The 17,591-nt window shown below is 39.9% G+C and overlaps 1 protein-coding gene across 3 annotated transcripts; it reads right to left on the bottom strand.

The window, feature by feature from the left end:
• Positions 1-97: 97 nt before the first annotated feature.
• Positions 98-17,501, bottom strand: LOC117432921 (CMRF35-like molecule 7). Of its 3 annotated transcripts, XM_059003767.1 has the most exons (9): positions 17,288-17,501; positions 16,982-17,164; positions 16,784-16,880; positions 15,918-16,055; positions 5,954-6,268; positions 5,562-5,583; positions 5,223-5,326; positions 4,708-4,763; positions 200-2,717 (listed from the first exon to the last, which is right to left on the bottom strand). In XM_059003767.1, exons 4-9 carry the CDS (start codon positions 15,940-15,942, stop codon positions 2,577-2,579), a joined length of 663 nt encoding a protein of 220 aa, XP_058859750.1. In that variant the 5' UTR covers positions 15,943-16,055; positions 16,784-16,880; positions 16,982-17,164; positions 17,288-17,501; the 3' UTR covers positions 200-2,576. The 3 variants fall into 3 exon arrangements, with proteins under 3 accessions (XP_058859749.1, XP_058859750.1, XP_058859748.1); XM_059003766.1 differs by lacking the exons at positions 15,918-16,055; positions 16,784-16,880; positions 16,982-17,164; positions 17,288-17,501 and adding an exon at positions 10,639-10,853 and having other exon boundaries at positions 98-2,717; positions 5,954-6,265; XM_059003765.1 differs by lacking the exons at positions 15,918-16,055; positions 16,784-16,880; positions 16,982-17,164; positions 17,288-17,501 and adding an exon at positions 10,639-10,852.
• Between the last annotated feature and the right edge of the window lie 90 nt (positions 17,502-17,591).

Raw genomic sequence — 17,591 nt, 5'->3', positions numbered from 1 at the left:
AAGATCTACAAATGAACAGGAATTCGTGCAAAACCTTAGATTAAAAAAAAAAAATCTTTAAAAAAAGATAATGCAAAAATCTTAGATAAAATTGATTTTTAAACCATTTTTTAACCGTTTTAACCATCAAGCCTTTAAATTATAAGTATATAAAGAAAAAAACAACAACATGTAAAATAATTAACTAGAAGTAAGTGTTCTGAGACGGCATGTTATTATTATTATTATTATTATTATTATTATTATTATTATTATTATTATTATTATTTGTTTCTTAGCAGACGCCCTTATCCAGGGCGACTTACAATTGTTACAAAATATCACATTGTAAAGTATCACATTACAGAATATCACATTGCAGAGTATCACATTACAGATAAGAGCAGTTGCAAAGTACAATAAAATCAGTAGCAAAAGATCAAATTCAAATAAGAGCAAAAAATAGAGAATACAGTAAATAATTACATGTAAGAGCGACTGAGAGCAGTTAACTTATATTAAAACTATTTGCTTATACGAGTAAAGTCCAGTATGAGCATGTAGTGAGTACGATGAATGGATGAGAATGCTTTCAAATAAGAGCAATTACAAAAACCGTGAATACGGATACCTATAAGAGTAAAGTCAAATACAAGATACAGGAAGTAGCTATAATTAAGAGCAGTAGTGGAATACAACAAGGTATGGAGCAGTTCAGTGCAAGTACAAGCTGATGCAAGTACTGGTTTAATTGGGTGCCATATAGTTCAGTATAGTTGAGAGTTGTGAGGTTTACAGATGCTGTCTGAACAGGGGTGTCTTGAGGAGGCACTGAAAGGTGGTCAGGGACTGAGCAGTCCTGATATATGTGGGTAGGTCGTTCCACCACTGAGGGGCGGAGAAGGAGTGGAGAAGGAGCAGGCTCTGGAGGCGGGGGAGTGGGAGGGGGAGGGGCTGATGCACCCCCTGCTCCAGCTCCAGAGCTGATGCACCCCCTGCTCCAGCTCCAGCCTGGCTCCAGAGCTGATGCACCCCCTGCTCCAGCTCCAGAGCTGATGCACCTGCTGCTCCAGCTCCAGGCTGGCTCCAGAGCTGATGCACCCCCTGCTCCAGAAGCTCCTGCTCCAGCTCAGGAGCCCTCCGGTGCAGCTCCACACTGCTGCTCCAGCTCCAGAGCCACTAAAACCTCCAATCAGTAATAATGTATGTTCTTGACTAGCATAGTAACATCCTATTTAAATTTTCTTTGAATTGTTCGATCAGGTTAAATCTGTTTTTTTAGACAAGAATGTGACATCTGGTTTTAAGATTTGTTTTTATTTTAACTTAAACACATTTCTATGAATCTAGACTGTATTCTCAAAGCCTGCACTGGGGGGGGTTCAAGGGCAGTGTATGCTTTATGATAAAACAAATGAGGACATTTACAGCTTGATGTATTCCCATGCCTTCTTGCAAAAGTACTAAAGCAAGGAGAGATGTCATTTTTGTCACAGTTCATGATATTTTACGTTTGGTAGAGGAAAAGGATCTTCCAATGTTTGTTTTCTTTCCAGCTCACACGAGTGTAGAAGGCAATGGAGCATCAGCAAGCTTCAATTACTTTTCTTAGGTCTATCAAATTCCTTTCTGATACAGTAAACCGTATTATACAAAAAAGCTTTAAACAAACAAACAAATAATAATAATAATTACAGCAAGATTGGAAAATTGAGTCTGTCATGCAATACTGTTTAATTGCAAAATTAGCTTAGAAAACCTAATTTCTTGCAATTTATTGTTGCTAAAATACAACCTCTTGAACGAACAAGGCCCTACGTCTACAACAAAAAAGACCAGGCTGTATACGCTTCCTGCAATTATCTGCAATCCGTAAAGTGGGAAGCAGAAAAGGATGCTTTCATTTTTCACACTCCATAACTCACAAACTAAGTAGGTTTTGGAGGTAACTGTCACACAGGTAGATTAAGGCATATACAAGGATTGTGGGAAACTTTTGCCTTTTGAACTCCAGGTCAAGGTCATAGAATGCCAAGCCGATTCTCTCTTTGTGACTTTTTCACGATAGCAGTAAAACCGAAGATTTTATTTGGATTTGGTTCCCAATGCGTTTGAAGCAATTCCGTTATTCGCAAGTCAAAATCTCTGTTTTCACCTTTTCAAAGTACCACTGACCAAGAACCAAAACCACTGATCCAACAATGACGCCTCCTTATATCAACAGAAATATTATGTCCATTAAAGTATGTATTCATTTATTTTGTTCATTCAAGTGTTTGAACTGATTAATTCAGGAAGGATTTGTTTAAATGTGAATGGTAGGAAATAGCAGAGCTCCTGCAGAAACTCTGCTAGCTCTGGAGCTCAGCTCTGAAAACGGGCAAGCTCCGCTCCGGCTCCGCTCCGGCTCCACTCCGGCTCCACTCCGGCTCCACTCCGCATGGCTAACCCTAGTTAATGCTGTCCTGTTTTGTAAGACTAGGTTTCTCTAATGATATACTGTTGTGTACAAGCCTGCTTATAATGACTGGAATACACACAGAGACACAGAAAGTGGAAGGATTGGTTACATTCATACACTTTGCATGTTCTACTCTTTAGAACACGAGTGTGCTGTACGTAACAGGTTCCGTTACATCAGGGTCTGGAAGAGCACACTCTCCTCTTCCTTCAGGAGAGGGCGCTGTTGTAACTTGCACAGCTGAGTAAGTAACACCGACCTCACTGTCCAAGGAAACCTAGGAAAGAAAGAGTGGGCATATCATTACTTAGTGATATTTGACTTCAAAACACAGGCCAATGCTTTATTCAACACTTAAATAATTTTCAATGTTATTATATTTGTTTTATTTTTTAGGTCTAAGTTGTGGGAGTTTTTGTTGTTTTATAACAAAACCTAAAAAGGCTGTTTCTCCACTGATACACCTAATTACAGTACTAGCCTCTGCAATGCACAGATAGCGACACCTGGTGGCACTGAATTGAATAGCATGAGTTCCGAGGCAGGGTTGTGTGCCTGAGAAACTCTTAGTCTGGTAGACACAGGTTTCCAAGCTGACGTGTGCTCTGTACAGTTAGTGTAGAAAGATATCTGTTACCCCACAGACAGCAGTGCGTCTTCTGCAATGTGACACAACAGAAAAAGAGGAAGGTTTCAGTGGAGCTTCTGCATTTCACAAGGGCAGAAACAGGAACCTGCATTCTGGTTCCCTCCTTCCTGCTGATACCAGGCACATGTATTTTAAGAACAGGGCACTTCGTGTGGTCACAAAGAAACTTACTTCACCTTTCCAGCTCCCCATTGTATAGCACTGCTTCAACTCTGTTCTTAGTGCTTTGGTAGCATTACTTTTGTAGGTTTTTCAGAAACTTTTGCTCAGAGCATTTGTATAATATGCATATAATCAAGAAGCAGTACCCTGAATGAATTGATTTGATCATGTTAACATTGAAGAACTTCACCAGTTACAGGAACACTGATAAGAAACCAAACTCTACGTCAGCACTCAACTTTTTTTTTTTTTGCTGATTCCGGCACAAGAAAAATGCACACATAACTGAAAATCATTCTGTTTCAGTCATCACATCCTGTCTGCTTTTAAAACCCAGACGCTTAAAGCACCCCTGTGTATAGAGCTCTCAGAATCATGTCTAAGTACACCAGAGTGTAAACATTAACCTGCTCCCCTGCAACACTCTCCTGTAGACGGTGTAAGAACCACCCCAGTCAAAAACAACACCCTGGGCATTTTCTCCTTTTTTTCCATCCTTATAGGCATTTTTTTTTCAACCCTGGTTTTCAATTTGGAGTGCCCAATTATTGTTTTTATCCCGGTTCACTGCTGCAACCTCCCCGCGACTCAGGAAATGGAGGCTGAAACACGCGTCCTCTGAAACGTGTTCCTGCCAATCCGTCATTTTTCACGCTGCGGATCCACAGTGAAGCCACCAGACCTATAGTGCTGGAGGACAACACAGATCTGAATGGCTGCACTGCAGACCAGCAGGCGCACTATCAGCCACAGGGGCCGCTCGTGTGCGATGAACAGTGGATTGCATTGCCGACCAAAGCCCTCCCTACCCAGGCAGCGCTCGGCCAATTGTGCGCCGCCCCCTATGGTTCACAGTTGGCAATGACATAGCCTGGATTCTAACCTGCGATCTCCAGGATATAGGGTGCATCCTGCAGTCCACGCGGAACGCCTTTACTGGATGCGCCACTCGGGAGCCCCTTATAGGTACGCACTTAACAACAAAGCTCATCTGATTTGGGTGCCTTTTTCATTGTTACATGAGAGGTTACTTTACATTCATTCATACAGGCTGTTGAATTTTTTTATTTTATTTATTTATTTATTTATTTCTTAGCAGACGCCCTTATCCAGGGCGACTTACAATTGTTATAAGGCATCACATTATACATTATTTCACATTATACAGATAAAACAGGAATAGTGCTCTTACCTCTGAAGACACCTTCTCCAACAGTACTCTTACCTCTGAAGACACCTTCTGTAACAGCGCTCTTACCTCTGAAGACACCTTCTCTAACAGTGCTCTTACCTCTGAAGACACCTTCTCTAACAGTGCTCTTACCTCTGAAGACACCTTCATTAACAGTGCTCTTACCTCTGAAGACACCTTCTCTAACAGTGCTCTTACCTCTGAAGACACCTCCTCTAACAGTGCTCTTACCTCTGAAGACACCTTCTCTAACAGTGCTCTTACCTCTGAAGACACCTTCTGAGTGCAGGTCTTCTTCTCTTCAGGTGCAATGTCATGTCCTGGAATTGCGAAGCAGAAATCTGAATGTATTGAATGAACTTCATATTCAGCAGCGGGAGAATGGACTGTAGTATGCTGCTTAATTTAATATTCAAAAGGTACTCAAATGATAGTGATGTCCAAATGGGATTCCTGGGACTTCTAAAAGATGCATCTGTTTGTTGCAATTCAGTTTCAGTCACAATGGGCATGACAGCTGATCTCACTGTTTCTGCTCAGTTGGCAGTAGCTTCTGTTTCCATGAATGCACAGATATCTTGCTGCACAATTCAGCACCCAGTGTTCCAGAAGGAACCACAATCTAATACTCTCAAAAGCTTAGGCTAAGTAATGTTTCATCCCAACTGGATGAGCAGTTTTTCACATGTATACAATACAATACAATACAATACAATACAATACAATTCCCATTTCTATAGCGGCCATACATACAGGCATATTAGGGTGCATACACCTACCACTGTTTTTTTTGCTGTTTGATTTTTTCTTAAACCAGACAGCGAACACTGCTAGCAGTAATAGGAGGAAACCCAGCAGAGAGAAGGAGATGATGTATTCCTTCCTAAAACAAACAGATGGCATGAATAATCTTCAGCAAGAAAACAGCAACCAAAAAACATCTGTCTTGGTCATAAAAATCATCATAGTCGTGATGAAACGTCCTTCTTTACAGGACTCTAAAGATCCGGACATAAATAAAGGCTCATAGTACCTGCCACAAAGTCATTCTTAACATTGGTCTTATTTAATGTTCAGTGTGTTTGTAAACCCTGGAAAAAACTACACAGTATATTTACCTGTAGGCATTGTCCTGATTGGCTGAAAAAAAAATAAAAACAGGAGAAGCAAACAATTTAAATGAGCACCGAACAAGTGGAAAGTATAGAAATGCTGCTGCTAACTCCCTAATTATCATCCAAAAAAGCGAAGCTCTGCTTTGAACACTATGAAAAGAGTACTCTGACCATGGTTTTCTGTGTGGAGCATTATACTGCTGTATATAGAGCACAGGGTTCAGCACATTAGGGTTTCCAGAATTCAGTGCTATATCTATATATATATATCTATATATATATATATATATATATATATATATATATATATATATATATATATATATATATATATATATATATACATACATATATAAGGATCGCAAGAACAGAACCCACGGAAATGCAAAGCTTACCTTCAGTAGTAACAATTCTGAGGTCAGTGTATGTCATCGAATCGAGTCCCTGCATTTCTATCCCACACCAGTAATCTCCATCTGGTATGACTTCTTTTATCTTAACGTCAATGCTTCCCTCTTTATCATCCTTCACTTCCACGATCTCTTTGCCCTTCCCGTGACTGTCCGCAATAACAGTGCATGTTCGCGGGTAGTACCCGTGACACCAGTACTTGTTATAATCTTTGTAAGACTTGTCATACGTGTATTTTATAGTACTGTCCCCTGGTAGAACTATTTTTACCGATCCTGGACCTTTCAAGGCGATCACTGCTGAAAGACAGGAAACGAGACATCCACAGAATTGTTTAAAAAAAGAAAATCAAAGATCAGATACCTGGAAAATAAATAAATTATAATGTAATAGAACTAATGGAAAGCAATATAAAACAATATGAAATGTACATCGACTCAGTGACCCATATTGAAAAAATGAAATTAAGTGATGGGAGTATAGATTCTTGGGCTACAGAGGCAGAAGTTATGGCAGCTGTAGACCTCCTAAATAGGCCCATACACGTATACATAGACTTAAAGAATAAGGACTGTTTTAAATACGAAGGCACAATAGAATATATTAAAAATAAGAACGAACCAATTAATCTTTTATACAACAATAACCATTTCTCAGTTATTGTATTTAAAGACAATGAAACTGGAAGAAAATCTAAATACTGTGGCATAATTAAGAAAGATAATCAAAATAAATCTAAAACAGTAAAAACAAACCAGGTTAAAGTAAATAATAAAATGCAAAATAGAGAGTTAAACATGAATAGGACAGATAATTCAAAACAGAAAGATAGGAGACCCAAAAATAGACATGGTACCAAATACACAAAAGATAAGACAGAATACATAGTATTCAATTTATCAAGTAAAACTTTAACCACATCCCAAAAAGCGGTACTGAGTAAAGGACTTAAGTTTATACCGACTAAAAGATACATCGATAAAGATAAACTGGCCACTGAATTAAAGGAGTGGGAGAGACGCATGAGATTAGCAGAATATTTTTTCAATGAAAATATCTCGGATTCAGAGGGTAATTATGAGCATGGGATTAACAAGAAATAATAGTAGGACTAAAGAAAAGATGTAAACTTAATTTAACCAATATTGAAGAACAAGCTATGACTGAGTTGTTAAATCTGACCTCCTTTTCTTTCCCTCCTCCTCCCCCTCCTCTGATCTCTCTATCTCTGTTCCTCTGGAATCTACCACACTCTCTCCCTCTTCCTCAGCTAAGAACCTTGGAGTCACCCTGGACCCCTGCCTCTCTTATTCCCAGCACATCTCCACTCTGGCACGCACTTGCAGATTCTTCCTGAGCAACATCCGAAGAATCCGACCCTTCCTCACCAACTATGCTACCCAGCTCCTGGTCCAGGCCCTGGTACTCTCCCGCCTAGACTACTGCAACTCCCTCCTGGCTGGCCTCCCTGCGTCCGCCACCCGTCCGCTCCAGCTCATCCAGAACTCTGCTGCTCGCCTGGTGTTCTCTCTACCTCGCTTCGCCCACGCTACTCCACTACTCCGCTCGCTCCACTGGCTCCCGATCACCGCTCGCATCCAATTCAAGACTCTTGTACTAGCCTACAGATGCCTTGATCAGACTGCACCCAGCTACCTCCAGACCCTCATCTCTCCCTACACCCCCACTCGACCTCTCCGCTCCGCCTGCACTAGAAGACTGGCTCCACCTCCGCTACGCTCCCCTGCCTCCCGAGCCCGCTCCTTCTCCACCCTTGCTCCGCAGTGGTGGAACGACCTTCCTACAGATGTCAGGACTGCCCAGTCCCTGACCACATTCCGGCGCCTCCTTAAGACTCACCTCTTCAAACAGCACCTGTAGAACTCCTCTGTTGTATCCTGGGACACTATCACCCTTCATTTAAATATGCTTTATTTTGCTCTTATCTGCCCCCTATTTTACTGCATTTAATCCTGTACTTCAGAATATTGTAATCTGCCAAGTGTTTAATCTGTAGTATTTTGTACTTAATCATATCCTGATGTAACTATCACTATTTAATCATATCCTGATGTAACTTTCACTATTATCTGCTGTATTATTGAATTGTGGTTTGTCACACTTGAGAATTATTGTATTTCTTGTTCTTATTGTATGACTTATATTGTAACACTTGAATGTATTTGTATTTGCTTGCGATTGTAAGTCGCCCTGGATAAGGGCGTCTGCTAAGAAATAAATAATAATAATAATAATGATGATGATATAATGATAAGACCAGCAGATAAAGGCTCAGGAATAGTGATAATGAACACAGATGACTATATGAAATCTGTAGAATGTGAATTAAATAATACATATACATATGAAGAAGTTAAAAGCAATAAGATCAATAAATCGGTAAAAGAGGTTAAGGAAATTGCAGAGAGACTATACAATAAAGGCATTATATCAAAAGAATTAAAAAAATACATGCAGCCACATAATGCAAGAACAGGCCTAGCAAGAGGAAATCCTAAAATGCACAAAGAAAATCACCCTATGCGAATGATAGTCAGTACAATTGATAATCCAACACACATAATAGCTGAAGTAGCAGAAAAACAATTTAGGTCGCACGTTGAGAAATTACCAAGCTATGTTAAGGATACTACACAATTTTTAAAAAGACTTGAATCAATAAAACACAACCTTCCAGAGAATACAATTTTATTTTGCATGGATGTAAAATCCTTGTACCCAAGTGTCCCTCGTAAAGAAACTTTAGAAGCTTGTCAAAAAGCACTAGATAATAGACTAGATAAATCAATACCTACAGTAGAGGTACTGAACATGATCAACATAGTTTTAGAAAACAGTTATTTTACATTTGTTGATAAGAATTACAAACAAAACGATGGTACAGCAATAGGATCTAAATTAGGAATGCATTTTGCCAGTACATACATGGGGAAATGGGAAGAACAATTACTTAGAAAATCAAAAAGAGAACCTTTAGAATACATTCGGTTTGTAGATGATATTTTGGGGGTTTGACACATGGAGAAGAATCTCTTTTCCAGTTTCATAAAATGGCAAATTAAATACACAGTAATATTAAGGTGGACCTTCGATGGACAAGGAAAGAAATAGAATTTTTAGATACCATAGTAAAACTTGAAGAAGGTTCAATTGAGACTGACCTCTTCTGTAAACCTACTGACATGCACCAGTATTTACACATGTCCTCTGCACATCCGATACACACTAAAAGGGTCTAGGAATAAGAATACGAAGAATATGCTCAAAAGAAAGTGACTATGTAAAACAAAGAAATGTATTAAAAACAAATCTTAAAAAAAGAGGATACAAAGAAAGAATTATAGAGACGGAGTTAAGAAAAGTGGATAAACTAAAAAGAGATGATCTACTAGATTATAAAAATAGAGATAAAAAGGTTAAAAGAGTCCCATTAATAATGACTTACTCTAAACTTTTGCCCAATATTTCTAAAATAGTTTGGAAACACTTGCGGATTCTACATAATTCAGAAAAATTAAAAAAAGTATTTCTTAAGGCCCCAGTTGTAGCATTCAAAAGAGAAGCTAATTTAGGTGATATTTTAGTTCACAGTAAACATAAAAGAATAATTGACAAAATAGGTTCTACGAACATGTGCACCAGTAAATGTAAAGTGTGTAAATACATAGACAAAAGTAAAAATATAATTAAACATAAGAACACCACATATCCACTAAAAACTAATACCTACTGTAAAAATAGCAATGTTGTTTATGGAATAGCCTGTGAAAAATGTGATGAAATCAAATATGTTGGAGAGACTGGAACTACTTTATATAAAAGAATTCAGAACCACCTTTCATTAATTAGAAATAAAAAAAATGAATGAACCAATAGTACAGCACTTCACCAGTCAAGGACATGACATAAATGATGTAAAGTTTGTAGTATTAGAACAGCTCAAATTAGACAATGCGACATATAGAAGAATAAAAGAATGTAAATAGATAAATAGACTGAACACGATTATGCCAGCGGGACTCAACAGAAAAGAATGAACTAATTAACTTCAATAAATATATAACATTTAAATAAATAAACAAAATTCATTCAAAAGTTGTGCATGCTGATGCGCTGGGGAGGCCAAATATAGACTGATCCTCAGAGCCAGCATTGCATGATATAATAAAAATATAAGTTTATATAAAGTAGTGTTAATTAGAATTAATACAGATTCAAAGATAGAAGTAAAAATGATGTCACAATATATAAAACACCATTACATCATGTAAGAATAAATCATGGATTTGAATGTAAACAATAACAAGTAGTTGTCATGCCGTCAAAAACCTATAAATACCTCCAATGTTTTGATTCAAACACAGGCTCCCTTGAGAAAGATATGTACAACATATCGAAACGTTGGGCAGCTGGCTCTTTGAGCTAATATATATATATATATATATATATATATATATATATATATATATATATATATATATATATATTAAAACACAACAAAAAGAAAATAATAAAAAAACAAACAAAAAAACACTAACGTCCACGTTTATAAAGTTGAATATATAAAACCCCCAGGTCTGTGTTACATGCAGACAGTAGGCTATCTGCACACAGGTCAAAGCAATGTATCTCAGACTGCAATACTCACCTGCTTGAAGGGGTAATAGCAGTAATATACAACGCTTCGGATTCCAGCACTTGAAAGCGTACTTGCAGTGCTCCATTGCCTGTGTGCAGTGAGGTCTAACTGTGCATATATATCAACTTCCCTTCTCTTATATATAGTAGGATCCGGACAATGAAGAATCATGGAAAGGGTGTTGTAATAAGACTTCTGCGCGGGGCATCAAATAAGTTTCGTTTTCTTGTAATTATAAACAGACTGCATTGTAGCAAAGGCACTGGATTAGGCAAACAGTTTTAGTTTAACCGGGCTACGCGTGACCACCTGGAAGATGGTTACTTATTCCCGGTTCCTTATTCGCGGTATAGTTGATAAAGCAGCGTATCCCTTTTTTTCTGTGTGTTTTAACTCACTTACACATCTTGCTCAATTAATATATTTCTACTATTTAAAAAATAATCGCTCCTTCTTTAAAAAAAAAGGAAAATATTAATAATAAATCTGTAACAGCAGCATAGCGGTACCCTATATTAACCTCTTGTTTCGTCCCATTTACCCACCTTAGACGGCTTGCTCACTAAATATCGAGGTATCCCTAATTAGGTTATCAACCCCTCTTTGCAAAACACTAAAGATTTTAGTGAGTAAGCCGTACCCCACGATCAGCAGCACCCCAAAGTGTAGCCCATTATAACCTATACAGAACGCATGGGGGCATGTCTTTCGATGCCCCGTGTATTATTATTATTTTATTCTTAGCAGACACCCTTATCCAGGGCGACTTACAATTGTTACAAGATATCACATTATTTTTACATACAATTACCCATTTATACAGTTGGGTTTTTACTGGAGCAATCTGGGTAAAGTACCTTGCTCAAGCGTACAGCAGCAGTGTCCCCCACTTGGGATTGAACCCACGACCCTCCGGTCAAGAGTCCAGAGCCCTAAGCACTACTCCACACTACTGCCTATGTGTACCGTGTACCCCCTTAGAAGCATTGCTCACTAAATATCTAGGTATAGATAGGTTATCGTTTCCACTGCAAAAATACTAAAGGTTTTAATGAGCAAGCCACACTCCATGAGCAGCAGCACCCCAAGTGGAACCAATAAAAACGCAAAGGAATCGCTTTGCTCTTCCTTGTTGATAAACGGGGTCCAAACTGGGGTGTCTTCATACAGTTACCCGATTATGTCAATATACCAAATAAATAGATAAATAAAATAAATTATACAAATAATGTTTTTACTGTTTTAAGTAGGTGTTTAGGTAAACAGCAGCATAGTTATTTTGGCATTGTGGTTTTATATATTTTAAAAATATTTTCCCATTTAGGAAGTAAATGGGAAAATATTTATCACTTATCACTATTATAACACATTTATATATTATATATAAATGATGGGTATTGACGAAATGTTTTTGGTTTCTTTTTAATCACTTGATCATTCATCTTTGATCATGACACGCTTGAATGACTATGACTGAAGCATATGCACTTAATCACCTAATTAGTGAGACAGTTGATTGGACTCTGGATATGGAGTGATTTCAGCTGTTGAATTGCAAGCTTGAATAAAAGCAATAAAGAAAATTACAGGAAAAAAACAATATGCCACGTCTGTCAAGAGAGCAGCATCTTCGTGCAATCAGCATGTTGGAGGCTGGACTAGGGTAGCGTACTGTGGCTTGCCGTCTTGGGTGCTCACAGCTAGCAATTTCAAACCTGGCGAGATGGTTTAACAGACACACTCTGTCCACAAACTGAGAGACCAAGAGTCACAACACTTGCCCCAGATCGACAGATCATTTTGCAGCATCTTTGTGATGTCATTGTTAATCAGCACAATAAAAAGTCTCTGCACCTGCTCTAAAACAGTTTGTCATTTTTTGATCACATCTAGTGAATTTTATCCAAATATAAGTGATACGTTTCTTTTGATGCTCAAATATAAGTGATACGTTTCTTTTGATGCTCGGGCATGTGGCCCGAAATACACCCATGTCAGAGTGACTGTGGGGCGGTGAACACATTGTTCCAGTTAAATGACACAGGCTCTTATTGTTTCATCAGCCTTTGTTCCTTTTCATTATACAACCTGTTCCTTATGCTTCCCATTTAAGGAAGTGAGAAATCACTGAAACTGTCTGTAAACATTGTGTGAACAACTCTGTGTTTAATGTAAGCTCTGAATCAACGCAGGGTTAAGCTGTACATAGCTGGTGCACATCAGCTGTTTGCAAACACTAGTCTTGTTGTTCGACCTTGTGATGCGTGGGTAAGCACTTTGCTGCCTGTGAGAATTGAGCAAAGCTCATAGCATTTTTCTTGAATGTAAATTCTTGTTATCTGGGTTTCTGCTGACATTGGTAAAGTGAAGAAGAAACGTAAATGTAAATGTGCTTTGTCTCATGCTAGGGAAATAAGACCAAATTTGGTCAAGGAAATTAGGTAAGCTAGCTGTATATCTGTGCTGTACGAAGTCATTTCTTTGGTCGGGTCAGCTCAGCTAAGACACTAACATCTCCACTGATGCAGCTCAGACACTAACATCTCCACTGATGCAGCTCAGACACTAACATCTCCACTAATGCAGCTCAAACACTAACATCTCCACTGATGCAGCTCAGACACTAACATCTCCACTGATGCAGCTCAGACACTAACATCTCCACTGATGCAGCTCAGACACTAACATCTCCACTGATGCAGCTCAGACACTAACATCTCCACTGATGCAGCTCAGACACTAACATCTCCACTGATGCAGCTCAGACACTAACATCTCCACTGATGCAGCTCAGACACTAACATCTCCACTGATGCAGCTCAGACACTAACATCTCCACTGATGCAGCTCAAACACTAACATCTCCACTGATGCAGCTCAGACACTAACATCTCCACTGATGCAGCTCAGACACTAACATCTCCACTGATGCAGCTCAGACACTAACATCTCCACTGATGCAGCTCAGACACTAACATCTCCACTGATGCAGCTCAGACACTAACATCTCCACTGATGCAGCTCAGACACTAACATCTCCACTAATGCAGCTCAAACACTAACATCTCCACTAATGCAGCTCAAACACTAACATCTCCACTGATGCAGCTCAGACACTAACATCTCCACTGATGCAGCTCAAACACTAACATCTCCACTGATGCAGCTCAAACACTAACATCTCCACTAATGCAGCTCAAACACTAACATCTCCACTGATGCAGCTCAGACACTAACATCTCCACTAATGCAGCTCAAACACTAACATCTCCACTGATGCAGCTCAGACACTAACATCTCCACTGATGCAGCTCAGACACCAGCATCTCCACTGATGCAGCTCAGACACTAACATCTCCACTGATGCAGCTCAGACACGACACCTCCTGAGCTCTACTGTACATGTGTTCTTTGATTTGCTTTGTTCCTGTTTGCATTTTGATTCCTGAATAAACTATTTTTGATTGACTTTAGTTTGTTTTTTTGTTTGCTTTGTTTTTTGTGTCTTGGAAAGGTGTATGGCGCTAGTCTGTTGGCTTCTTATTCAGCTTATTCAGCCAGCTACTTATTTGCATCCAGCAAATGTAACACATAAGTGTCCCAAAACGATTTCAGGGGTAATATCGCTTTGGGGTGCTGCTGCTCGTGGGGTAGGGCTTGTGCATTAAAATATGTTTTTGCAAAGTGGAGATGATAACCTAACACGAAACACCAAAATATTTAGTGAGCAAGGCATCTAAGGGGGTACATGTGACAAAACAAGCGGGTAATACTTGGGGTACCGCTACACTGCTGACATAGCTTTTTAACTAATATTTTAGTTTTTCTTGAAAAAGGGAGCGATTATATTTTAAATCATACTAATATAATGTAACAATCTGTGCATTTGTGTTTTCCTCCCGGAGGCCTACCAAGCTCAGGCCTGTGAAGAGCCCACTTGGCCCACTGAGGTCGTTGCCCTCATCAGGACTGCCCTTTGGCCACCGTTCCATGTTCCTGAGCCCCACATGTGGCTGTGCTGGAACTGCGGTAAAGCAAGCCACATCAAGCACTGATGCCCCCAACGCTGGACTGCCACCGCCCATCCGCCAGCACCGCTCCCAGGAAACACCACAGAGCCAGTGTAAGAGGGACCCCGCTGGCCCCTCAACTTGTCGCTTTCATTACTTTCTTCCCCAACTGGCAACGCCATCAACACCACCGCAGGAAGACACGGCTCCCCGATGTCGTCAACACCGCCGCAGGAAGACGTGGGTCCCCGACGCCATCAACACCGCCGCAGGAAGACGTGGGTCCCCGACGCCATCAACACCGCAGCTGGAAGACGCGGCTCCCTGACGCCGTCAACACCGCCGCAGGAAGATGCGGGTCCCCGACGCCGTCAACACCGCCGCTGGAAGACACGGCTCCCCGATGCCGTCAACACCGCCGCAGGAAGACGTGGGTCCCCGACGCCATCAACACCGCAGCTGGAAGACGTGGGTCCCCGACGCCGTCAACACCGCTGCTGGAAGACATCACTCCCCGACGCCGTCAACACCGCCGCTGGAAGACGCGGCTCCCCGACGCGGCTCCCCGATGCGGCTCCCCGACGCCGTCAACACCGCCGCTGGAAGACGTGGCTCCCCGACGCCGTCAACACCGCCGCTGGAAGACGTGGCTCCCCGACGCCGTCAACACCACCGCTGGAAGACGCGGCTCCCCGACGCCGTCAACACCAAATTGCATCTACTGTACTTTTATATCATGTTACACTCACCTTATTTGGCACAATTTCACTTCAATACAGCGAATCAGCACCAGCCCAACTGGTTCACAATAACTACATTAAACATATAAAGGTGGGTGTTATACTGACATCCAGTGTACTCTGGATATCTCTGCCCCGGAAATACTCGTCAGGCAATAATTCAGTGACTCAGAAACTATGACTAGTGTACCAATTAAAAATGGAAGATCAGAAATAATCAAATTGAAGTGCTAAAGCATCTACAATATTTCTCCAAATCAACAGTTCTCAATACAGAATCAGGGTCTGCTGAAAAAAAAAAAAGTCTTGAAAATAAATATTTTGTGTGCTCATCACATAAACACTGAAGACAAAGAGCTCTATTACCAATGCCCTGCTGTACATACTGTATGCAAGCAGCTGTACATTATAATAATGGAGCTTGATAGGCAGTACGAAATCATACTGTTAGTATCATATACTAAGCTAGAATGCTTAGTATAAAATTTATAAAAAAACTAAATGATAAATCTGTTACACCTTTACTTATCGTACTTACCCATTCTTCTGCAAACGGAGCACATGCACTCCTCTGTACTTATGAGGTCATGCAAGCAGCTGACTTGTCTTTGATGGGGATGGCCTCAGTCCACTTTGTGAAGAAATCAGTAGCCGTCAAGCAGGAGTGGTTTCCTCCCTTCAATGATATCAACAATTAAGGAGGATTTGGTCAATAGTATATATAATAAAGCTCTGTATCAATGCATTACATTAGCAAGTTCAATTATACAGATAGGAGTGACACCCCATGTTTTCCTCTGTACACTATTTACTTGTAAGACAGCAGTATATGGACCTAAACAGTGCCCAATAAATCCACTTTTAACAGGCTGTATTCTGCATGTTTTCTTCTGTACCGCTACCTAAATGTAGTTCTGTCATCCACATAAGTCACAGCATTTGGAAATGTCATTAGATAACAACTTTTTGGCAATTTTTTAGATTAATTGCCAGGGTTGGGGCAACCTTTTTTTTTTTTTTTTTTTAAAAGCTTTTTAGGGCAGTCATTGCTGTCAATGGGTGTTGTATCTGTATGTACTGGAGATTGTCCTGATGCACCTATCTGTACAAAACATAGCGCAGATTTCCCCCCAGTGGACGATTGGGATGTTAACTTCATCACATTACAGATGGATGTCATGTGACAATGTGACACTTGCTCTAATTGGTCTGTAAGCTGCAACCTGTTGTCAAATGATTGTTTTGCAAACACGTGCTTACGATCTGTTTTAACCGGCTAGCAAGAAAGTTGGTTACCAGACTAGGCTCTCAGTTTTCTATATATTACAGACTGTGTTTAAATTCTGTATGTTCTTCCATTCTTTGTCTGACCTCACTATAAAAGTATAATGATGTAACACTCACCGATCATGTACCATGGAGGAACAACTTTGATTGGCTTCAGTTCTGGGGCAACAGTCTTCACCCTCTCAAATCTCTGGCATGCTTCACAACTCTGGATCTTAAGGGAAACAGTGATGATGAAACAAGTAATACTTCAATCATGAATGGAAAAGCGACACAAAACAAAAAAATTAGGTTTTTAAAAAAAATAAAAAGCACCCATTGCTCCACGTCCTTTCCAATCCCTTTCCAGTAAAATCGCTGATTGATTTTCTCATCATCCTCTTGATCCCAAAGTGTCCTGCATGAACTTCTTTCAGAATAGCAGTGTTCTCCTCTTCATCGGTCACAGCCCTACGGATAGACACGCTCCATTCTTCTCAGGAACATACAGGTCCTTACCTGACAGATAAAACAAAAGGAAAGCTAATATTACAATACTTCAAAATGTGACTCCTAAGTTATGTCATTTTTATACATTTCTTTTTTCTTTCTTTAATACAAATTCTGTTTTCAGGTACTCACATTTCTGCTATTAGTTATATATATATATGAGATGAAGTATTTCAAGTGATTTATATCCTGTTGTATCCTCGTTCTCCTTGGATAGAGAGCTGTCAGGATCAGTGAAGATCTATTATACACAATCTATTATCTAGTATTATAAATGTGGACCTGCCTATATAGGTGACACTACGCATTCTCCGATTAAACAATTCTGTTGCTCCATATTATATTTGTACATACTGTAAAAAACAATATACTGCAGTGTGTCAAATCAGTTATTTAACCTCGCCAACAGGCGGCGCTGTTTCCTTAGCACTGCAGT

Source organism: Acipenser ruthenus, chromosome 29, assembly GCF_902713425.1.
Source record: "Acipenser ruthenus chromosome 29, fAciRut3.2 maternal haplotype, whole genome shotgun sequence".
In the NCBI taxonomy this organism is placed as follows: Eukaryota; Metazoa; Chordata; class Actinopteri; order Acipenseriformes; family Acipenseridae; genus Acipenser; species Acipenser ruthenus.
This window is presented reverse-complemented; position numbering and strand designations above follow the sequence as displayed.

Coding starts and splice junctions, on each gene's coding strand:
- LOC117432921 (XM_059003765.1), bottom strand. CDS start 10,714: ATGGAGCACTGCAAGTACGCTTTCAAGTGCTGGAATCCGAAGCGTTGT. Junction 6,269..10,638: donor GCTATTACCCCTTCAAGCAG/GTGAGTATTGCA, acceptor CCTGTCTTTCAG/CAGTGATCGCCTTGAAAGGT. Junction 5,584..5,953: donor CAGAATTGTTACTACTGAAG/GTAAGCTTTGCA, acceptor TTTTTTTTTCAG/CCAATCAGGACAATGCCTAC.